The sequence below is a fragment of the Salminus brasiliensis genome, chromosome 17 (genome assembly GCF_030463535.1).
Source record: "Salminus brasiliensis chromosome 17, fSalBra1.hap2, whole genome shotgun sequence".
Classification (NCBI taxonomy): domain Eukaryota; kingdom Metazoa; phylum Chordata; class Actinopteri; order Characiformes; family Bryconidae; genus Salminus; species Salminus brasiliensis.
In genome coordinates, this window is record NC_132894.1 from 8,358,869 (window position 1) to 8,383,869 (window position 25,001).

The 25,001-nt window shown below is 41.5% G+C and overlaps 1 protein-coding gene across 2 annotated transcripts; it reads right to left on the reverse strand.

Annotated features, from left to right (window-relative positions):
* Nucleotides 1-346: 346 nt before the first annotated feature.
* Nucleotides 347-25,001, reverse strand: plpp2b (phospholipid phosphatase 2b). 2 transcript variants are annotated; one of them, XM_072660699.1, is made up of 7 exons: nt 24,708-25,001; nt 24,553-24,627; nt 6,968-7,119; nt 5,980-6,242; nt 5,831-5,888; nt 4,555-4,731; nt 347-3,256 (listed from the first exon to the last, which is right to left on the reverse strand). In XM_072660699.1, the coding sequence occupies exons 2-7, from the start codon at nt 24,611-24,613 to the stop codon at nt 3,104-3,106; spliced, it is 864 nt and encodes a 287-aa protein (XP_072516800.1). In that variant the 5' UTR covers nt 24,614-24,627; nt 24,708-25,001; the 3' UTR covers nt 347-3,103. The 2 variants fall into 2 exon arrangements, with proteins under 2 accessions (XP_072516800.1, XP_072516799.1); XM_072660698.1 differs by having other exon boundaries at nt 24,553-25,001.

The window sequence follows — 25,001 nt, forward strand, 5'->3', positions numbered from 1 at the left end:
AGAGCCTCCGCAGTGAAGGTCATTGATGCCAAAGGAGAACACCAACTCTGGCGAGTGGTATAGAGCAACTGCTGTGACACTGTGGAGCAGTTCAACCTCCAAAAAAAATCACCAAATACAGTCCATGCCACGACGTCTTGCTAGTGCCATTCGAGCCAATGGTGGTTATTCCCAGTGTTAGGTAGGTGGTCACAATATTCTGATATATTAGTGAGAGATTATGGATGAAAAAAAACATACAATGCCTGTAATTTTTTACAAATCTGTGGTTTTAGGTTTAAGCCATTGCTGAATTTAAATATCTGCACTGCACACTTTCACAGAAGAATCAGTAAGACACGACATATTCCACATATACCATCTATTTATTGCAAATCATCCAATTCCATACAAAACCTTCTCTATGTATTTACTCTGTGCACAGCAAAGGGCATGGCCTGCATGTCAAAGTCAGTTTAGAAATCTCTATTAGAAGTGACAGTGTGCATTCCCAGTTCGTTCTGATTGGATAAAGTAGGACATTGTGCCAGTACAGGTTCCGGTGCTCATTCACTGCAGCTCAGGGAGGACGTTCTGATGGTGAATCCGGTCTGCTGACGTGAGTCCATTCATAAAGCAGCATTCTCGACCTCAGCACAGAACCAACCTCTGGCCACAATATCAGAAACATGACAAGGCTGCTGCTGCTGACAACTAGGCAAAGCTAAGCTTAAGGTACAGGTAAATCAGGTTAACATGATTAAAACTGTTAGCCACCTTCAGTCCAGATATCTGTGCAACATAAATACATTAAAGCACATGTGGAACAAGGCAACGCAAACGAACGCAAGTATACTTTCAGTATATCCATTATGCACAGAGTACAATCAAACTTTGCAGACTTTATGTACACAACTCACATCCTCCAAAACACCAGCAGCAAACTACTGCAGGTAACATAGAAGAACCAGAACAGCCAAATGCGATTGTACAGGCCAAATCATCTAAAAGACACTTTGACAAAAGTATTGGGACACCTACCCACTCTACCTACATGAGCTTTTTTTTTTTTTTTTTTGGGAACATCCTATTCTACATCTATAGACATTAATATGGAGTTGGTCTCCCTTTGCAGCTCTAACAGCAGGTTCGGAACTCTAGTCAGCAGAACGTTGGCGACTTTTGTGCACTATGCTCAGAGCTCAGCACTCTGCGACCCTGCTCTGTAACTTTACTTTACTGTGCTTTGCTGTGGTTCCTAAACCACTCACAGTTGATGGTGGAATATCTAGTAGGAAAGAAATGTCAGGAACTGCCTTGCTGCAAAGATGGCTCCTATTCCAGTACCACGCTGGAATTCAGTGAGCTCTTTCGAATCACCCATTTTTTTTTAGTATTAAATGAAATACCTGAATTCAGTAATTAAGAGGTGTGTCCAAATACTTTTGTCCATATAGTGTATAATATAAGCTGGAATGTCAATAAAAGTGCCAAACGTCACAACTGATTGTAGCTGCATGTACAAAACAGCTGTCCCAGGTACGGAACTGGTGCCTAAATGGAACAGAATTGGAAAGAAACTTTCTTACATGCTATAGGATATGATTCAAAACAGGAACATCTACACACTAAAATCACTGCCTTTGTATTTTTTTGGTACAAACCTTGTCATATAATGATACGCAAATGAGCAACGAGCAACGAGCAAGTCGCTTCAAAACAAATGAATAAAAAAAAGAAAAAGCCAGCATTATTTTTACAATATATGACATCAGATTAAACGTGAAACAGAAAAATGAAGAGCAAGTACAAAATAGTGGTATTATCTTTGCTTAAACATGGAACAAATCTTTGCTATCAATTATTTATAGTTAGCTTTCCAACAGCCAGTCCAACCAAGGTGCAGAAAATAAGGCACGTTAAACAACGCCGACACGAACAGCAACCACGGCTGCTCCGATATTGAAAGCAGCTGGAGATGAGTCTAAAACCACAGCACAGCATTTTCCACTGAAGAAGCCAACATAAATCTTCCCCCAACGCTACTTTCAAGATGAAAGTGAGACGCAAACCAAGCTCCAGCGCAATTACCAGCCCAGCTAAAGAAGAGGTTAGCGTGACTGCGCAAAAAGTCTTTGTACACTGCTCATTAAATGATGGATACTAGCCTTGACCTACCAAACTACCTAACAGGAGGCAGAGAGCTAGAACTGCTGTAAGTGTCAAGAAGAGAACTTAAGCTTCAGTCCCTACGAAGCTGATGTAAGGCCCAACGGACGTGAAAACTGTGACTGATACCAATATTAAAAAGCTAAAATTCCCATAACCATTTGAATTGTTTTACTAATGGATATGATTGTCCTTCATTACATATAAAATTGTCACATTTCCTCAAATTAAATTAACAAGAAACAAAGTTTTCACAAAGTTTTAAATAATATAAATATTGTCTTGTGGGGGCGGGGCAGCCAACACACTGCAATGTGGGGCTTATACGGGTAGAACATGGACCAGGTGGTTTCCAGGTGGGCATGGGCTCTGAGTGGGTTTGCACATGTGTTGTTACTGGGTGCTTCTCAAATGTGCCCCATCATTCATCAACTCAGTTGGGCTACTCGTACAGGCCCCACATGGGAGTGTTATCTGGGTAATTTCATATTTGTGGCATGCTATCAATGCCACGGTAATGCTAGAGATTATATTTGGCATGTTTCTGTTATTTTATCTATGATAATGTTTTGTGCTGAAATATATCAGCTCAGCATGTAGCAGATGGTGATCGCCAAGCTAGCAGTCACTGTAAAGTGCTATATAACCCGAGGCGTTAAAATTAGGTTGGATTTGGGCATCCTTCTCAGCATCAACTGACATCAGTTGGACCCTAAATTGTCTTAACAATATATTTAAATGTGAGAATGATACAGATAAACTTGGACAGTTTTTTAAGCATTCGGAACATTTGAAGAGACATTGCTCTCACATACAAACACACACACAGGAGAGAAAGACTCATAGCAGATTTTTTAGGAAGGCCAGTCCACCACTGCAGTAGTCATGTACAGCCATGCCTGCAGTCGCTTCAGTGGTTTGTGGGAGATGTAGTCTTGAGGGGGGAAAGTGTCTCTCATGCATGTCCGTGGTAGCCGTAATGGTTGTTTTGTTCCACCTCTCCCACCTGAAGACTAGGTTTTCTCTCCGACACATCACTCTCAACCGTGTCTGGACTGGAGCACTGGGTTGGAGGACGTCGCTTAAAGAAATCGGATACATAACGTACCTGGACGAGAGAGAGAGAGAGACAGAGAGACAGAGAGAGAGAGAGAGAGAGAGAGAGAGAGAGAGAGAGGGGCAATAGAGAAAAAGGCACATTAGAGTATAATATTGTCACTGTCATGCAAAAACCTTGTATCTCTAAAATGGCAACTTCACAGGAAAGGACAAACCCTGCAAAACTTTAGTCTATTTGTGATGAAACTTTTGCACAATGGGAAGAACAACCTCCAGATTCATGTGATGTCATAAAGTGTTTATTTAATTAAATGAGGCTTTGTGGCATGTGTGTGATGCTACAATGCTATTTAAGTACTGAGAGCTCCCACTGCTTGTTATCCTGGTATTTCAACTACTGTTGGGGTGTAATGAGGAAAATGTGCGCACCATCACTGTAAACTCCGCTATAGCACTGGTTCCCAACCCTAGTCCAGAAACACCCCCTGCCCTGCTCCCAACACCACAAATTAGCTCAACAAACAATCCACTGAGCTGAAGAAGTGTGACAGAGCTGGGAAAACATTAAAATGTGCAAGGCAATGAGTTCTATAGAACCTAGATAGGGAACCTGTGCACAACAGGGTTTAGATCGGGGGCAGAAAGCTAAAAGCTGGTAAAGCACAGAGTAACACTACCAGGCTTGAGTTGGTTGGTTATTAATGAGGAACATTCATATTTTGACTGACTTAATTCCTAGATAGAGTTGGGGAAAATACATATACAATACAAAATACTGTGGAATTTTTTTTTGTTTACCATTATTTACAAGGGTTATTCACACCAACTTTTTCATGCTTGGAAGCACCCTTGGAATTTTATTTTGTGCCAAAAAGAAATGTACACACTAGAAAGAGATTACTATGTGCTCACAACACACACACCGTAAAGGTATCTCCCATTTTTACAAAGCAACTGTATTATGTTTAGCTAGAAATGTGCATTTCCAGAAGAAACTATGGTTACTATGCTGTTGCTAGGTTGTTTTGCTTTGAAGCTGTTTAATGCTTGCTCTGTAGTGGATATTCCAGGTGGTTGCTATGATGTTGCTCAAGTATCCCAGGTGGTTGCTATGGTTTTGGTATAGTATCCCAGGTGGTTGCTGTGGGGTTGCTAAGTGGTGGCTATGGTATCCCAGGTGGTTGCAACTATGTTGCTAAGGAGTTGCTAGGTTGTTGTATTAAACTCAGATGTGCAGAAAAAATGACATTAATTCTAGTGTACCGATAGTCATTATATTGACACTCTAAAATCAACATTTTAGAGTTTAGAGAATTATGTGTAAACAAACTAAAAAAAAATACTCACAACGAGTACTGCAACTAGCGCCCCCTGGAGGAGCCCAACCAGGACATCGCTCCAGTGATGCTTATAATCAGACACTCTGGTGTAGCCCACATACACAGCGAATGCCACCAGAAAGAACTGGATGGTGGGTCGCAGGAGTCTGGCCCACTTGGCTCTCAGCCTGGCCTGGACATACAGCTGGGGAAAGAGAGGGACAGAGGAAAGGTTGATCATCCTAACTGTGTTAAAGTGATTTAGATTCTTACAGAGAGACTTGTCTGTGCAAAGTTATGGAAAAACAGCATTTTGTTTTGGAGAAGGTTCCATTCTTCTATTAGTAATTCTCCCCCCTTCACTCAAGAATATTAGGAGCACAGCTGCAGGACAGTGAGCAGCCCAGAGTCAACCAAATCTGGTTTACTTTGGACAACAGAGGTAAACTGGAGAAAGATCAGAACTGGAAAGACATTGTAATGGCTGGCAAAGGACTTTAGAGCACTCCAAAGCCCTCCTGGCAGACACAGACACACGTACGTGCATGCACACACACACACACACACACACACACACACACACATACACACATGTTCTGAAATGTATATGAGCTGTATACGAGGAGAAATTTGAGCTGGCATTCACAGGACATTAGGGGACTACTGATATTGCTAGCATGGTGGTCAATGGAACTGAAACATGGATTTGGGAGTAATAGAGAATGAGGCAAAAAGCATGATATTGGCTACATCACACAGAAACAGAATAAAGTTTAATGAGCTCAGGCATGGCTCAGTTTGGATGTCTAATGTATTTATTCAATACGGGAATCCCTTTTTAAAATGGTATTACTCTGTTTCTCTGCATACATCATTAGCCCTCTTTTCACCCCGTTTTTCCAATGGTCAGAACCCCACAGGACCACCACAGACCAGGTAGTACTTGGGTGGTGGTGTATTTGATGTTAGTGTGTGTTGCACTGGTACGAGTGGATCAGACACAGCAGTGCTGCTGGAGGTTTTAAACACCTCAGAGTCAGTGCTGGACTGAGAACAGTCCACCAACCAGAAATATCCAGCCAACTGCGGCTGAGTTTCTGTCTCTGCAAAGTGTACCAACTAGGTTGGATTGTCTAATAGAGTGGACAGTGAGTGGACACAGTGGTCCTATATGATAAGAGGAGCTGATTAAAGAGTCAGTTCGCAGTACAGGAGAGTCCATGACTCTCAGCAAAAAATGCTTTTGCAAATCCGGTGAACCATTCCTCTTATCTAAAGCGATTTTTGAAAAACTGGACACTTACCGCCAGGAACAGCATGCAGTACATCCCAAAGGATGAATGTCCAGAATAGAAGGACAGCCTGGAATTGTAAAAACCGACATTTTTACCAACAGAATTCAAACGCAAAATAATCTTCCCATCCACATAGTTAACAAAACACCATACATTACCTGGACTCTGTGACATCATCTGAATCGCCAGTGCAGTTGATTCTCGGCACGTAGCCTTTGCAGAGCTTGGGTTTGCAGACAGATATGAAGTTGGGGCGCGGGCGTCCGATGGTGAACTTGGCCAGGTCTGTGAGCGACTGGCTCACTGCAGCCCCAAACAGGAAGGTTCCGACCGCCTTGTAGAGAGCGGCCACGTACTGGTTAAATCCTGAGTTTGACTGGAGTTTTTTACTGTAGACCAGATAAGCTTCGCCTGATGATAGCTGAGTGAAGATTTGATGAACAGGAAGAAAGAGGGAGAGAGAGTGTGAGATAGAAAGCCTAATAAGATGTCTAACAGCTTCACAATCTGTCATATCAGCGCATAAAACATCCAAACCCCCACCAACACCACCTGCAACTACAAAGTTAAACTTTAGGTGTCCCTTGAGTGTCAAACTTTATTTTTCCTGGCATAGTTGAGTGGGAAATTAGTGGGTGCAAGGCAATCTCTTCAGCTTGCTAACGGCACTCTACGTTGAGAGGACACACAGAGAGGACACCATCTTAATTCTATTAAGACTTATAATTAATTAGTGTTTTTGTTATAGTGTTCTATGAGCCATTGTTTTGCAAAACCCGTTATTATAAGCAAAATAACAGGGTGGTAAATAGGCTTATAAAACTGCATCTGAGCATTTATCGCCCCATCCAAAGTCTCATACTTCCTAAATATACATCAAAAAACAACTTCAACTTAAAAAAATGAAGAATATGCATTTTGGAAAGAATTCCTTGTTTATTTTAACCAATAAAAAGTATTTTAGAAACTTATTTTAGAAGGATATTTATGTTTTGGTTTTGGCCTTCTGAAAAAACTGACTAAACCCTGAGAATACCGGGAATAAGATATTTATCCCTTATTAGTCCCACAGTGGGGAAATTCAATACTGAGGGCACTAGAACAAAGAGAACAAGGAGGCAAAACAGTGGTTAAAGACACACTCACAATGATAACAGCACAGGAAATGGTGACAGCGGCCATCAGGCCATGTGTGATGGTGTCCGGCTTCACTGGATACATGATGCTCTCATCATCACAGTGGATGCCACGCTGGTACGGCCGGTAAACAATGTTCATGATCACGAATGGCAGAGACGCTGTGGGAGAAAGACAGAGCCAGTTTAATGTATGCAGGTTGACTTATGGGAATATTATTTGTCAGTTAAGTGTAAAGCCTGTAAATCCAGAATTAACAGTCCAGCTACCAGCGTCTCTGTTCCGTCCCTTCAGTTCATTTATTCCCAAATACATTCCTCTTGTATCTCTTTACCATGTATGTTTTTATCGTACCAGGAAAGGCTTTTTTCTACAGACAGTACCATCATGTTTTTATCTGAAGATACAATCAATCAATCAGCGAAGGTCACGCACAGCATATACAGTCCTGCAAGAGCTAGAGCATGCTCAACGGGAAAGCAAATGTGCAGATCAACATAAATCTCAACATGGAAGTCATCAGAGAACATGTAGAGTCAGCTGCTTTATAATCACACACTCGTGCCCATTCCCACTTTCCAGACGTCCTCACCACAAGGCCACATTAGACCAACTCCTGTGGCCGGCTAGAGATATAGATAAATAAATATAGTCACTACAGGCTGTTCTGATGAAAGGAAAGTGTCCTCCAGACGTGCCATAACATCCTGAAAACACCCCAAAAACCACCCCGAAACCTCTAACATATGGATATATGATCCTCAACCTCAACCCAGAAATGAGGAAGAAATTACTTCAGGAGCAAGTCAGACATTTCTGGCATCTTACGAATGATCTGGCTGAACTCAACTGACACCATCAGAGGCGGCAGGAACCAGGTTGTGTAGATGCAGATAGATGGACTTTGATGCCAATTTTTAAAATAATTTTTAAGACCTTCTTCTAACTCCAAACCTTCCCAGGATTCACTGACAAGTCTTGATGTTTAATAAACATTATACCTTAATACAACTTAGCAAATGGTCATCGTAAGAACTGAATAATTTGCATTTGGCTGTATTAAGGCTGGAATTTTACAATGGAGGTGTCTCAACACTGGCCATATCTTTGAATTGATCATTGGTTCTATCACCAGTGATGCCATAGCCAACCAGGAGTCCCATAGAGCACAATTGGCCTTGCTTTCTCTGGATGAGTAGGATGGCCCTCCCTCTCCCCCATTACCTGGCACAATATGAGACTGCCAGTTAGTGTTGTAACGTTGTGTTAGCAGCGGTTCGCGGGACTCAGAGGAAGCGCATGCTCCTCCCAGTGCTGGTAGCATTATGTGAAAGGAGGACTAGTGGGTGGGAATTTTTACCCTCCCAGAAAAAATGAAATGAAGTGCTTGGGAGTGAGCATATTTACTGACCGCAAGAGACTGCAGGCTGTTGAAAAAGTGCTGATGTTAAGAACATGCATGCGGGGTGTAATTTAGGCCAATCAGAAGCCTAGACTTTGAAGCAAGTATTCGCATTGACTCACTGTTGTAGTGTTGTGTCGATAGCATGTTGTATGCAGTAGTGAGGGGTACCTATGGCGCTATGGATGGGCCAAAACCCAAGCTTTATTGCAAGACAAATATTTACACTCGCAAGAAACAAATAGATTAAAGGAAATGGCGGGCAAATGTGTGAGTCCACTGACTCCTAGGTCAGGATCGGGCAGTCAACGATGAAAACCAGGGCTTAAAGTAACCCTGTCAACAGAGTTGTGCGCCGTAAAGCTTCCACCAACTTTGACCCTTTACAGATTAGCTTTCTCCCTGTCTCTGTCCCCTGCTTTACTCCCTTGGAACTGGACCAAACCGTTTTGGCACCATAAGGATATGAGAAAAGAGGACATACAAAAACCCAATAACAACTTTTTTTTTGTTGCAATGAACAATGTCAAGGTCAATGTTCTCACGCAGTGTGGGGGAGTGTTATCTACCAAGCCTGCTGAGGCACTTGACAATGTGGTGTGGCCGGTAGATCTGGAAAATGAGATCCACAAACACACGACAGACACGTGCAGAGAGAAGGGACTCATCAGCTTGTGTTGTGATACTTGAAGACTAGCTGATTAACTCAACTCAATCTTGTTTAGTTCTGAGATTTCTGGACAAGCAGGAATTGACTGACTGCAACAGCAAAACATCACAAAAGTAGAAAAAAAAAAGAGAAACTAAAACTAAAAGAGCTCAGGGCCTCATTTACCAATATCTTCCTATGAATGGCCTCAAATTAGTTCTTGAGAAAAGTCCTAACAAAAAGTCTACATCAGATTCATGCGCTCATAAACCGCAGAAATGTTGACAGTTGATGTCAAATGATTCAATAGAAAGACCCAAGGCACACTGATATGATCCAGAGAGGCCCCCCTTAAAACTTACAGGACTTACAGGATCTATTGCTAATGTCTTGATGCCAGATACCATAGGACACCTTCAGAGGTCCTGTGGAGTCCATGCCTTGACTGGTCAGAGCTGTTCCGGCAGCTTAAGGCCTACATAATATTAGGCAGGTGGTTTTAAGGCTTTTTATGGCTGATTGGTGTGTACTGGGAGTTGTTGTTTACAAGTTCTCCATACGGTTGTAGTTGTTTAGCGTTGCAGAAGAAGTGTTGATCTAATTTAACATGACATTGTTATTACATTATCCTGTTTGTAATGGCAGACATCACACTTCAAGACAAGTGATGCAGACCTGTGACTGACATCTACTTTTGCTTTGCTAAGTGGTTCTCGTCATTGGCACGTGTCAGTGCTGGTGTCTGAACCTCTTGCACACCAAACTTAATTAAATTAATTTCGTTTTTTTTAAGAAAGTCCTCTAAGAGCTCGATTACTGGGTTATACTTTGTGCAACCCATTTGTGAGCATAGTTTTATGATTGCATAGCTTCTGTTTGAGAGCCAAAAGGTTCTTGCAAAAACAGTAGGCTGTGAAGAAAAACTGGCTGTCTGAAAGCTATGCAAACTAAAAAAGGTCATAAAGCATATGAAATAATGAGCGTCCTGGGAATATTACGTACACTATTTTCACAGGGCATCTTTTTTTGCCTCGTTATGGTATAAAGCAGGTTTGTTCCATCATTAGAAATAAGATACTCAAATAGGCCAAGAGGAACACACACAGTGCCATGGAAGATGTCAACATTTATCAGCAATGGGCCCAGTCATGTTTAAAAAAACCAATAATCCAAGTTTATTTGACTAACCAGCCAAAATTCCAGTTCAATGACTGACCCTGCCCAAAATGACCTCACTAAGGGCTGTGCATGGACCAAACGCACATCTCTGGGGAAGATGGGTCTTGCTTGCCTTGTTGGTTGAGTCCAATGAAATTTTGTCAGCATTTATCATTTGTCAATCACAGGACGACTGCTCTGCCCCTCCCTATACTGACATCGGGCTTTCCAAAATCACATTCACAGGCACCACAGTGAAAAATTGTGCATGCCATTTATAGTACATGATGGAAACACCATCTTGGCCCTGCTGTGAAGAGAAGCAGGTGGCCTGGTGTCTGTATTGCCTGTTTTAATGATGAGGGCAGCCTTCAGCCACCTGGAGCTCCCGCATGTGATGAGAGCAGGCTGTTTTCCATCTTGAAGCATTCAAAAACAAGAGATTAAAAACACACATGGAAAAAGTATTGGGACACCTGCTCATTCACAGTTTCTTCCAAAATCAAGGTTTTTAAAAAGAGTTTATCCTGCTTTTGTTGAAGTGTCTCTACTGCCCAGGGAAGGATTTCTACTAGATCTTAGAGCATTGCTGTGAGGATTTCAGCAACAACAGAGTTAGTAAGATCAGGATGTTGGATGATCACGGTCTCTTCTGTCCAGGAAGCCCTTGGTTAGGTCACCACACCTGGCATTAGGCATGCAATAGGTTCATGTTTATTTGCTACACAGTCACTCTATTGGCAGTACTTCTCTATGACGACTAAACAAGCTGTGTGTGTGTGCATTTGCGTATCTGTGTCAGCAATGGGTGCAACTTAAAGAAGCTGAATGCATTTATTATAAGAGGTGTCCACAAACCGTCATTTGCACATATAATGCACAGAATATGTAAGAATCTGATCTCTTATGTACACACCCATCTCATTTACATATGTACACACTGAAGTTTGCTTTTTCATGGAATGAAGGGTAACCAATCAGAACACAGCTCATTTGCTTAACAAATGTCTTAAAGGGACAGTAAAGCAGTTTGAATGGACAAAAAGAGGCTGCTTGTAAAATTAATCATGATAATTGTGGTACATTAAACCAGACAAATGCCATAAGTAGACATTGTTGTAACAGAGGAACCACTTTCAGAACCTTTCAATGGTTCTTTAACCCACTCAATTAAAAGGTACCTCATGGAACCTTTTTTTTAGTACAAACTAACAGTATTAAACATCAGTAAACAGTTTTCATGTCTCCATTTAACATCTGGTTTGGCAAGTCATTTTGTCATCCACTATGTTATCTTTAACTCCAAAGACAGCACAGAATGAAGGCTACTCTCTGACGTAGCATCACCATTCTGCATTCCAAAAGCTGCATCAAAGACCACCCACCTCGGCTGAGGCTGAGTTTTTTCAGCTTATCGGCACAACATCTAGTCAACTAAGGCCTGTGTGTAGTTGTCGTCTAGTCACTTTTCTTGGCATGTGAGGCCCGAGGAAAGACTTGAGGAAAGTGCTTGTCAGGACTTGACTAAATGCACTTTTACTGAATATTTGGATGCCAGTGGCGCTGTACTGCAATGGTCACGGCTATGCCTGTTATGTTAGGGGCGCACTGCTGTGTTATTTGACGTCAGGTAAAGTAGAAGAAATCATTAGACTTTCGAATGAGAAATTAAATGTATAGCTCATTTCATTTCAAAGCTACCTCTGCAGTATACAGCATTATTGGGAAATGGAGAGTAGTGCAAGTTGTGGAAGTAGTGAAGATGGTTCTATGGTTTACGTGGCTTCTGTACAATCTCAACCTGTTATTTTTAAAACAATGGAAAACAATCAAATACAAAGTTCAGTTTGCTCACAGGGTCACAGGCTAAGTGAACAAGCGCAAGGTCTATACAGTCCGAATTCCTTTTACATTTTTCCAGTAGCTCTGGTATAAGTCAATAACCTGTCCCCCAACAATGGTGTTAAACACTTAACTATGTCACACTATAAATCCCCAAGGCCTCACATGATACATTCCCTGCAGTTTTAATGAGAATCAGTGTATCCACTGAACAATTCATCATTATAGAACAACATAGTTTCTTTCAAAACACACCTCGAGAGACATTCTAGGACCTAGTGGGGATTTTGAGGTGTTTTTTTTTCTACAACAACAAAAAAAAAATCCCACCAAAATTCTTCAGCACAGTCATTAGGCATGTGATACCCCATCCCGGAGTAATCACAAGGCTTATAATGGCAGCAAAACATGAACATCTATGAAATTACAGCTGGCCTCCACTGTTAGAAAGACCGATTCAGAGTCTTGCAGTGAGCTTCAAACAAAGGATGGTTATCTTTATATTTTCTCTAAAGTGCTTAATGCCAAGGCCTCTCATCGGAGGCTCTGCAAATTAAACACGGCTGAAAACAAAGCCCTACTGTCTTTATCATTAAAACAAAAGTTGTTTTGATTTGATTTCAGACACTGCGTGTGTCCCTCTTTCTGTGGTTGAGGCAGAGCTAGGCAAGGAAAAGACCAAGGCCAACTCTTTAAAGAGATCTTTGTATTCAGCAGACAATGAACAAAGGCCTGTAATGGTGTGTAATGTGTTGAGTTGTGTATTAGAGTCTAGCTGTAGGAGGAACATCACAACAAAAAGGCATCTTGGCAAATGTAAACGCCTTCTTCGATGCACCTACCACAGCAATACATGCTTAATCCACCATTTATTTAAATGAAATGAGAAATGTTTCATAAACTTCTGATATTGAACTTTAGAATTGATACACTACATAAATAACAGTTTAATTAGTCTAAAAATAATCACGTAATATTATATTATATAATCTGTAAATCAGAAAATCTAATTTTTTTCTTTAGGTCAAATAACTGAATCTAACATCCATCTAGCAAATGTGAAGACTTAAATGGCAAAGCATGTGGCAGAGCTCATGGTCAGCAGTGGTCAGTACTAACCAAAGCAGTATAAAATATGGTTCCATTCCCTTCCATTCTATATAGAACTGAAGCCAAAACTGTCCGCCATGTTGTAAAATTTGCAACCACAGTTGAGACCAGAAGCAGAGCCGGACTCGCCTATTAATTAGGTAGACCCGTCCACTTCTCTCAGACCAAAGCAGTTTCGGACCACCTTCATTGAGCTTACAGCGCAGAAGTAGACCAGTAAGAGTGCCCTGTCCACTGTCAAAAACGCCTACAATGATCACACGAGAGCGCTGGAAGTCGATTTTGGAGCAATGGAAGTAGGAAGGTGGTCTGGTCTGGAGTCCAGTTCTGTTTCACGTCATGTGGACGGCCGGGTACTTCATGCCTGGACCACAACAAGGCAGATCCACAGTAGCTCCACCTCGCAGCTTGCAGATTTTACAGAAAGATCTGCTCTAACATCTTGGTGCCAGACGACACATACAGCACATTCAGGGTGAGTCGTTTTCGTAGCATGTGGAGGAACATCGTTATAAATTCTAAGGTCACTTTCAGATTGATGTCCTGTATCAGTACATTAGTACACAACACACAATTACACAACAAATAGAGGACAAGCAGTTCAAGCAAAGCTGAGGAGTCCAACCAGACAGCATAATTGATGCATCCTTTCACATTCTGAAGGCAGAAATGAGTTTCCAAAAGTCACATTCAGGTAGGGTTTGTAAAAACAAACAAAAAAAAAGGCTTCACTTCATTCTTCAGGACTGCTCATCTGCCTGCAGCAAAGCACATGGAAGAAGTCCTTTAGTGCCTAACGACATTACTGAAGCAATCAAGCACAGATGTGAGTTCTGAGGCGCATGGATGAAAACGGCAAACAGCATCAAGGCTCTCAATGGCAAATGCTGACTATTCAAATTTCATCTCTTTCAACTCAGGTCGACTCTGTCCAGACTCTACTCAGTCATCAGCAACAGCTGGAACCCATCTGCTCCCCATTATACCGAAAAATAGAAAACTCACCCACCCACTCACTCTCTCGCTCGTAAACCTATTTTCTCATAGTTTGTTCGATGTCTTTTGTAGAGAGTAAACAATGCTGAATATCTGCACATTTCCTCAGGCCCAACACACCACCCTTTTGGAGTAGATCCCATAACAATGGCTGCACTTTTAACACCCAGCTGAGACTTTGAAAGACAAAGGGCACTGAGCTGGACTTGGATGGCCCTCTGCAAACTCTGCATTTTAGGTGCCAGTTGGACATTAACCCGCTCGCACCAAAAACGAGAATAAACAAATGTCATTCATGCTGGTTTCCCTCCCTCAAGGTTGCTGGTTGGCTGGAACAGAATATCACAGATGAATAAGGATGAAAGACAGATGGATTTGTTTCAGAGACGATGACTAAATATTTCCACGATCCACAGTCTCAGATACGTCCTAACGAGTGACTCTTGCTTCTGGAGGAATGGTTTCCTCAAGCGTTTAATCCACACTGCGATGACTCAGCTTGACAGTTCATTTGTCAGTTGAGCAAAGTATGCTTGTGGACGGGAATGGATTGTTTATTTAAAAAAACTTCATTTGCTAAACTTCCTCATCTCTCAGAAGGTTTGGTTTTATGTTTTCAAGGTGAACGGGCCAGTCTGACCATGTAGCTACACATGTAGGCAGCACTTCAAGCATCCACTCTTCAAAGCCATCTTCTTGCAGGTGGGATTTAGGCAGTAATTTCATTACGTCCAGACCTCAGGGATGCGGAGCTTCAGAGAAGACCTGGTGCGTTGAGGTTTTCAAAGGTTCTCGTCCACACCCAAGAGCCTGATATGGAAATTGTGGAAGCACAGCAGGTACTGCATGTGCCAGACGGCTCCAGGGGCCTGATGATGTTAAAGTGCCCCTAGGTGTGAGTGAATGGATAAGTGTGGGGTACCCTGTGATAATCTGGCACCCAGTCCTGGGGGGAATTCCTGCCTTGATCCCAATGATTCTGGGTAGGCTCTGGACCCACCACAACTCTGACCAGATTGCATGGATAGATAGATGGATATCTACCATTGCTGACAATGGAATTACAGAGAACTAATGACTTAGAAATGCTGATTATTTAGTGCAGTAGCCCAGCATCACCTAAACGTTCTGCTATATAGTCAATGAATATACATTACATGGTAAAAGTATAGGGACACCAGCATATTCATTATTTTTTTCTGAAATCGAGGGTATTAAATTAGGTTTATCCTGCTTTTGTTGGAGTAACTGTCTCTACTGACCAGCAAAGGTATTCTACCAGATCGTGGAACATTGCAGTGAGGATTTGATGGCATTCAGCAACAAGAGCATTTGTAAGGTCAGGATGTTGGATGATCACCACCCCAACTCATCCCAAATGTATTGGATGGAGCACCATTATTCCAATGCAAAAGTTTGTTAAGTCTTTGGAACCCTTTGGAGTGCTATATAGAACCATTGGAGTGCTATATAGAAGGTTCCACCTAAAGCCACCTATATAAGGTCGTCCACCAATCTGTAAACCAGGCAAAGGAATCGGTTTGGAGTTGTTATGGTTCTATATAGAACATTGTACCTATAGTAAAGAACCATTGAAAAGCATAGACCAAAGCCAACATTGGGTAATATTTCCATTGTTTGTTCTAGCTACAGTGTCAGCTTCAGACAATCCATCTGCTGATATTTACTGCATGTTAAGATGGCTACATCTACTGGGTTTGTCAGATGCGTGGCCATCTGACTGGCCGTGCACATGCCCATGTGACCACACTTCAATGCGTCCTGTTTTATTAGCCAAGCAGTTGTCAGTTCCGTACAACATGACAAAGCCTTGTCGGGGTTATGGCATCACATCTTTAAGACCTTTCTTTGAAGCATTAAGCATCAAGCTTTAAACAAGTCATCTTCCTGAGGTTTCTAACGCAACTGTTTCCCCCAGGTTTGTTTTGAAAGACTGCCTGAACTTACACATCACACTAAAGCAGTGGTCAGTGGTTGGTTAGTCCGCATGTCAGTGAAACGTCCTTTCTTTCAGAGGTCTGGCTTTCGAGACTAGGTCCTAATGCTCAGCTATGCTAGAGATCCAAAGTCACAAACTCAGGCAAAACTGCTGCAGTGTACTCTGACGTGCATATACACAATCCACAGAGCCAGGATTAGGTCACTCCTCGCCTCTCAACCATATTCATTCTTCTGGTCTCCCTGTTGTTCACATCCTCCCTCTCTTTTACACACTCTAAAAATATGCAGGGTGGAATGGGGCCTTGCTTTATTTAGCTTAAACTGATGTGCAATTACAGCACGTAAGCAGCAATTTCATTGAAACAGAGGGAGTCTGGAGCACTCATGGCATCCTGGTGGAAGTCGGCCAGGCTCATTAAAGGACGAATCTAGCTATTTTTCTGAACTTGCAACTTGCGGGATGCAAATCCGAGAGATGGAGCTGAAGTCTACTTTTAAGATGTGAAGACTGGAAGGATCATTATAGCTCTTGAAGTTTTCATTCCAACCTATATTTAAGCCGAGCCTCTGCTTCAAGCGCTCCATTTATGCTGTCTGTGAGATGCAGGTGTTAGAGCGTCATTAACACCCCCACACATACAGTAGAACTATTCGAAAAACTAGCCAGTCCTGTAAGGTTCTGTAATACCATCTGTTTCGTCTACATGTCATTCCCACAGGAAGCAGACTATTGCACAGTGAGACTTAGGAAGGGTATGTTCACATTATCGGGCGGGAGTGGTAGAAGTCTGTATTTTGGAACAAATGTGATATGTTGTATTAGCTCTTATAACAGATACACATCTGATAGGTGGCCATGCGGCATGTGAACCATGTAGTTCTCAAGTTGGCCCAAGTTGTAGGACCGTGGCAGTATGTATGTGTGAGGGTGTAATAGCCTATACAACCCTGCAGCTACAGTATATTAATATCATTAGTCAGCTTTCCTGTAAACGTGCGTATGTAAAACATGAGCCCGCAGCTATAGCGGGCCTGTTTAAAGACATGAGAGTGGATACCATGAACAAACAATTCATTCATACTCATTCAGCAAGACCAATAACTAGACTTAAAAGCCTAGATGATCTCCTTTCAGTTCAGCATACAACTTAGCCCCCCCCCAAACTACTGTGGATACCCGTGGGTGTCCAGTGTCCTGTTTTTGAAAGCATAAATATGATCACCCTAGCATTTGGATCAAATATTTGTAAGATGATGATGTTCAGAACATATTCAACCAGGTGTGTCCACAACTACGAAAACATGGTGAATGTCAGAATCTTTGTGAAAATTGTGTGAGCGTATTTTAAGAAGAAATTTCTTTCCAAGAATCAGATCAGATTTGAGCAGAAAATCTGAATTAGGTGACACAGCTAAATTAATTGTTACCTTATCCTGTACATAGCCTGTCTGTAGTTACTTAACAACGACTACTGGCCTGCTTTTGGACTGACAAAGTGTGCATTACTGTGTGTGAACACTGCCGGCAACAAAAGTGAAAATTCTGACAACAGTCACTCATTTGCTACAATAAATGTTGTAGAGAAGATGCACCGAATCCCCAGTTGCTCCTCTGCTGGTGAGGTGATGGAGGCAATGCTGTCAATGTCTGAGCCATTAAGATAACCACATAACCACTATCATTGTCCATATTTCAAAAGGAGATAGGACACATCTTTAGGTCTAATTTGACGTTTTGCAACTCAGAATTGTTCAAACGGTTGTACCACCTGCTGATGCTTAAACTGAAACTCTACAAGAGAAACTTTCTTCACCTCCAAAAAACAAACCTTTCCAATTAATAATGATTTAATAATGACTTGTGTGTCTGAATACCACACAGGAATGTTCCTGCCTTGTGGTGCTGTTAGTTTAGTAGGATACCCACCCTACACACAAACCACATAGACCTGTCTACCCTTCAACCCCGCAGCCAAGGCTGGTGCTCCAGTCCTGCCGTTCCCTGGATGATGCCTGGCTCATGTGGAAGGTATGTACTGAGCGTACGGCCTCTACAGGAGGGTCTGGAATTCTGCTTCACGCAGGGAACACCCTCTTTCTTCCTCCTCTTTCACCTAATCCTTCCAGCTCTCTCGCCTTTCCAAACCACCCACATCTCACGCCAACACTCCTAATGTAACACCTCCAAATGCTCCAACTGAAAACTTCTCAAAGAGTCCATAGGGCTTTGTAGGCCACTGGTTCAGGGTGTATTCTATAGCATGCAGGCATTGTATAATTAGGTTTATAGGTTTATGACTTATAGAGCAGAGCTGTAGGTTGCGCAAGATGAGATTGTCATTCCGCTCATGTAAGCTTGTAAGTCTTTTTCCATTTTGACTTTATATTAGCTATAGTTTATATATTAGCTGATAGAAGGTTAACTAGTCCACAGCGGAGTGTCTGTTGTTCTCTTGCATGAACGGCCTGTGGGACACCACTGTTATGCCGTTGGGAGGCACTCGATGTGCAAAAAGTCCATTCTCATTACACCTCCACTACGGTGGCTCTAGGAAATCCCACAAAGGTAAAGCTTTCTGAGATGATACCAGCCTTCGCTCACTGTCACAGTCATATCAGAATTTTATGACCACCCCTGGTTTGGAATGAACTCACAGAACATCACAGATGCCACGTGACTGGGTTTGCTGCACGTATAAATGAGTGAGCACACCAGTTAGCTGTAGCAGAGTGTAAAATGTTGAGGCCAAAAAACACTATCTGACTGATGTCCAAAAGGGCAGGATAATAGAGTACCAGTTGAAGGAGGGCAGCATCTCGGAGGTGGGTTTGATTGTGTGTCTGATTCAAGTTCAAGTGCATTTCTGAGCCAAGCTGATAGGCCTACTTCCCAACACCTTTTTAAAAACTTTAAAAACTTTAAGAGCTTCTGAGCTCGCAACTAAACCCTTCATTGACAAAGAAAACTCCTTTTACAGCAGAAAGACAGCTTCTCTTTCTCTCCTCCAGTGGAAATCATATGAGAACTCATGACGAAAATTTCCCAAAGCAGTGGAAATAATGCCTTATCCCAGGAGGCACTTGTGTGAATTTTGACTCTGAACTCAGAGAGAGGTCTGAGCCATGCAAGAGTGGAAATGTCTGAAGTGCTCTTCAAAACATTTCCACCATCAGCACAGGCGGGCGGTTCTTTAAAGAAAGATAAACGTTCCTAAAGAGCTTCTGACAGTTTCGCTGCAGGAGGATGATCGAAAGTTTACACATTTTATTGTGTTCTCTGTCAGGACTGCACAACACCACGCGCTTTAGACGAACGGCCCAATTAATATGCATGACTGCAAATTGACTGAGCCACAAAGCCAGCGGTATTTAGCAGACCGAATGCCAAGCTGGACACAGATTAGGCCTGGTCCCAGACCAAAAAGGATATGCCAATTTCAGCAGATAATCACCAATGATGCCGTAATTTAGTCCAAGACTTTGCTTGACCTGCTTTCAGGAAGCTGGTCCTAAATCTTTGGATTTCAGAGTCCTCAGTAGACAGTGCGTGCTTAAACCCGAACTGCTGGGCCGCACACTGAGCCAACACCCAATCTGTGTGTTTGGGTAGAGGGGAGGTTTATGCAGACAGAAAGGGGGAGAGTAAAGGGTGGGGGACTCACTGGCCTGGATAAAATGTCAAGCACGAGGCTGGGAAAAGGATTAAAGTAGCCAGAGGTGGCCGAGGCCTGTGTGTTTGCAGAATTTCCCCCAGTAGCTGCCTGGACCCACTATCGGGTCTTTGTGTTATTGCTTCAGCAATCTGAGACATAGCTATTCAGTTGAGAATGACAATCAGTGCACCTGCATCTGGGTGGGAAATTTCTCACCTTTTGTTAAAAGCCAGATGTCCACCATTACCTCAAGGCTAAGAGTACTTTTTGATGGTTGTCAAGAACTTTTGACCTTGCTTTTTTTTTCTGGAGATTAAAAACTATAAAGATATAAATCTAAAATATAAATGCTGCAATATACAGCAGCCAATCAGGGTTAATGGCACAGTACCAGAAACAATGTGATTAATTAAAGAGATGATGAAAGGTTAAGAAACATGTAAAACAAAAGAAAAAGAAAATACTTTTGAGTTTTATATTAAAATAATAATATTTTTATAAAAAATATTTCTGAGGTTTACTAAAAGGACCATCTACCAGAGATTTTTCAGCATTAGGCCTTGTTTGCCGAGGTTCACTTTGTAGTAAGGAGGAAGATGAAGAAGACAGATCCTTCACATTAATGCATCTGAATATGTTAAGGGCAGCTCAGGCTGTGTGAGTACATGACCATTCAAAAAATTATTATATTGGTATTCAAAAAATACCAATGTTACATAGTGGATGAACAGGGTCAGGGCCAATCCAGGCATATTTAAATGGATGAGCTCTGTTTACCCCACTGTGGTCGAGGCACCATAAACGGAACTCATCCACAACCTGCAGCAGTGAGGAGTGTTATTAGAAGGGAACAAAGTGGTTCCACATCTGCAGGGTGGAACAACTTTAAAGTGGAAAATGAAAAGTTGTAATATCTGCAGTCCCTGAGTTTCAGCTGTGTTTGAACAGTGTTAGTCAGCTTTCCTGTAAACGTGCGTATGTAAAACATGAGCCCGCAGCTATAGCGGGCCTGTTTAAAGACATGAGAGTGGATACCATGAACAAACAATTCATTTAAAATACACTAATGAATCGACATCTAGGAACATGAGGCCAAATTAAATTTTAAACATGTCAATCTAGACCACAGGTCATGGTGATCATTCAAACTGGAGTTTATCTCCAACCCTAAATTTGAGGTAAAGAAGAAAGCATCGCTTAAACCATCCATTGCCCGGTTAAATGGTTCATCTCTTTGATGGAATGATGACAGTCTTATAATGAACTAATACTCCTATAAAAACCCTTTTCCAGGACTATGTACTACTATAGTACTATATCATTTTTGCTAAGAGTATAGAGCCAGAAGTGTTGGATCTGTATTCTCCAAGGTATCACCCTTAAAACAGGGGGTTCTTCAAGAATTATTTTGTAAAGACAACAGTTCTATATAGCCACCACTATGTACCTGATTAAATTGTTCTTCCCAGTGGTGGAAAGTACGAGTACTTGGTTCTAGTACATGGTTCTCTAAATACCTACTAAAAGGCTTTATACAGCACCAAAATGGGTTCAGAAGTACCCTTTTGTTTAGTTTTGAATAGAACCCTTTCGTTGAGTATAGATCTTCAGGACCAGGTTTGAGCACTCTCGGTCCAGTAAAGTAATTTTGCCATGCATTCTCAACAAAAAGGGGTTCTTCAATGGTTCTTTAATAAAGGCAACAGTTCTATACAGAACCAGGAAAACTCAAAGAACCCTTTGAATGCTTAATTGGTTCATTTTATGATGAAAAATCAAATGATAAAGGCTTAACTACTGTTACGAGTCAAAGAACCCCAGTCTCAGTACTAAATAGAACCTTCTGCTGAGTGTAGTAATTTACTGTAAGAATTTGTACAGTTTTAGTACCCAACAAAAAACAGGAAGAATCGTCCGAATGCAACATGTAACAGTGCTCAGATCAGATTAAGGCAAAAAAAAAAAAAAAACTGTATTGAGACGTCCTTCATTTTAAGCTCTTACTCCTACTGCTCAGTTCAGTCAAACGTTATGCTGTGGCAATTTTGTTGTTACCAAAAAAGTAAACAATGGCAACAGGATCTCTCTGTTCTGCAGTGCAAAACCACAGCTAAAGGTACAATTCTGTGCCCATTTCCCCACAGATCATCCCAATGTTAAGATTCCCTGACTATAAGGGTAAATACAAGTAACGTAACCAAAGCTCTTTGGGGCCAGCAGGGCACAGAAATCCTGTACACCAAAACAGTACGAACACACTCTCAGACATTAGACAGCATTCTACACAGTCTCTACATGAGATTACAGCAACAACGTCAACGTGACTATCCACATTCAGGTATGTACTACTGGAGAACACGGTTACATAAGAGCCTTTGTACTCGTCACTGAAAAGAAATCCCGACACCTTGAACGTGTGAAGATTTGCCTGAAGCATGTTCCAAACATCCATTACTCACTTTCCCTGCTTCACTCTCCACTCTCACGTGTGTAACTGAATTAATAGCCAAAGGCTGAGGATCACAGACACAATACGGGATGCCTTTAACTACCCGAGTGCAGCTCTCAGGTATGTTCATTATCGTCCTCCTAAACAAGCTCATATTGGCTCACCAAAAATGAACAACCATCTGTGTTGCTCATTAGTGTTGAAAATACAATCCAAATGGATGACCCTTTGGAATGTCCATAGCTGCCACTAATAGAAAGAGAGGTAATATGATGCGTAACAAAGGTGTAACAACTTTAAAGTAGTATTGGACATCACAGAAACCGTGAAACATTAAAAAGCAGAAACTCAGTTACAGTCAAGGCTTAGTTTCTGACTTAATACAGATTTAACATATTTTAAATGTGCTTAGCAGATGTGTTTTTATACTTATTATACTGAATTTTAGCTGTGGGGTGTTGAAAACTGTGTTTTTTGTTATGTAAGGTTTTTATAATTAGCTCGGAATTAGTGTGTATATTGTTTTTCACAGTGACATTAAGCTAATGCTAATTTGATGTTTAATATAAATATATGCATATATACTTTTATATGATACAAAAGTTGTAATTTTATTATCCGAATCAATGTGTTCATATATGTGAAAATAAACACATTTCTAAACATATAAAATATAAAAAATATTATATTTTGAGCATAATCTTTACCTTAAAATGTAAACCTTGCACCAAACATGTGTATTAAATATCTTTCTCCAGTAACAATTGATCACATACGGTCATCTACACTAGTCTTCCACCAATCTAAAACATAAAAAGATTTAGAGGCCTAAAATTTCTCATATTTAAAAATATCAGCCATTATAAATAAATCTTTTTTTTCAGGATGTAAAAATTCAACAGGTTAGTTTTGGCAGTGCTTTACAGACTGATATGACTAAATCAGTTCTCAGATACAGGAGAACAACTGCTTTTGCTTTTACTGTGAAGACACCATTTACTGGTCCTAAACTGCTGCCAGGGTACAAATGTTATGTGGTCACATGCGTCTCTGACCACCTCACCCAGGGCGGGTTTAGTAGTCAGACCAAAACAAACCTCCAAGACATTTTGGATCTCATCCCCACCCATAGCCTACTCAGTGCTGTCCAATGAAAAAATCAGACGACCCAAGATGTAGTTGATGCTAGAATGTGAACAGGACCTAACGTATGAAGTGAAGTCTGCTGCTACTAAAGTCGCAAGTCTGCAAAGTGCAGGGATGCACAACAGTGTCCAAGAAGAGCTGGCTTTTTTATACAAACCAATCTGTGTACATGTAAAAATCAACAAATTTGTAAACTATTAAAAATATAAAACTTTGAGCATAATATTTACACTACGGTTCAAAGATTGCACCCAATTTTCTCCACTATAAATTGATCACATACAGACAGAAAGACGTTCAGCCATCTACACTAGTCTTCCACCAATCTAAAACATAAGATTTAGGGGCCTAAAATGTCTGATAATTGAAAATATCAGCCATTAGAATTATATATATATATATATATATATATATATATATATATATATATATATATATATAGGTTTGTTTCTGCAGTGATTAAAAGACTGACTGAATCAGGACCTGATATATGAAGTGAATTCTGCTGCTACCAAAGTGCAAGGGTGCACAACAGTGTCCCAGAAGAGGAGCTGGTCTTCACCAGCAGGAGCACTCCCACAAAAAAAGACCTGACTGCGAGAAGAGGAACATTTAGAGCTGGGGATGAACTGCACAACTGATGATGATTCATCTGTTAAATCATTTTTATGTTAGCCCAGTGTAGTGGGACACAACAACCAAGGCTTTCACACACAAACAACGAGCTATCTCCTGGGAGTCAGGTTGGTCTGAACCACGTCTGAACCACCACACCTCCATACATTTCCATACTCTGGGTTAGAAAACATGCTTCCACATAGTTTTAGAGCCTCGAATTGGACGTTTAGCTACACTTATTAAAAAGCTGAACGAGTCAGAGAACAGCGAGATGGTATTTTGTGACAGTATGTTCAGAAAGTTGCTTAAAGTTAAAGAGCTAGAAGAAGTTAGTTAGCTAGGTGACCACGGCATGACCTGGAGAATCGGCCAGTGTTTATATATCATAGCTTACTGTAAAATGACACCAGGACTCATAGAAAAACAAAAAGTCATAGCTACATTTCTCGTCGACGAAGCTGTAGTTTGAGACTTAAATGAGCTGATATCACATTAAAAACTTTAGTATTAATAAAGTAAAACATTTTAAAAGCATAGCTACGTAGCTCGTATGCAAGTATGTGTAGGTAGCACTAGGTAGGCTCCCTTCAGAGTGGACCATCTACTCACCCACAATCACACACAGCACGTCCACCAAGACGAACAGCTTCTTTTTCCTCAGGTCCTTCATGGTTCAGTTCGTGGCTGGAAAATGTGGACGTCGATTAATTCATTTAGTCGAAAGCTGAAAGAAAGCACACACACACACACACACACACGCCAACCTGCGCTGCGAGTTTTTCCGGCTTTGCTTTCTCTCTGCTCTGCTCTGCTCGGCTCTACCTGCCCAGCTCTGTTCCCCACAGAGGCCGAGGAGAAGTGCTGGAGTTCCGCGCTGGAGCTTCAAAAAGTGACACCCAATCCGCTCCACATCGCTTTTAACAGCCCGAGCTGAAAGGCAGGCTCTCCCGTCTTAAAGGAAGGCGATATCGAGTCCTCTCCTCTTCTCTCCTCCGCTGTTTTCCATAAAAATAAAAAAACACGCCACCGTGTTCCTACCCTTCCCTACCCTACCCGTC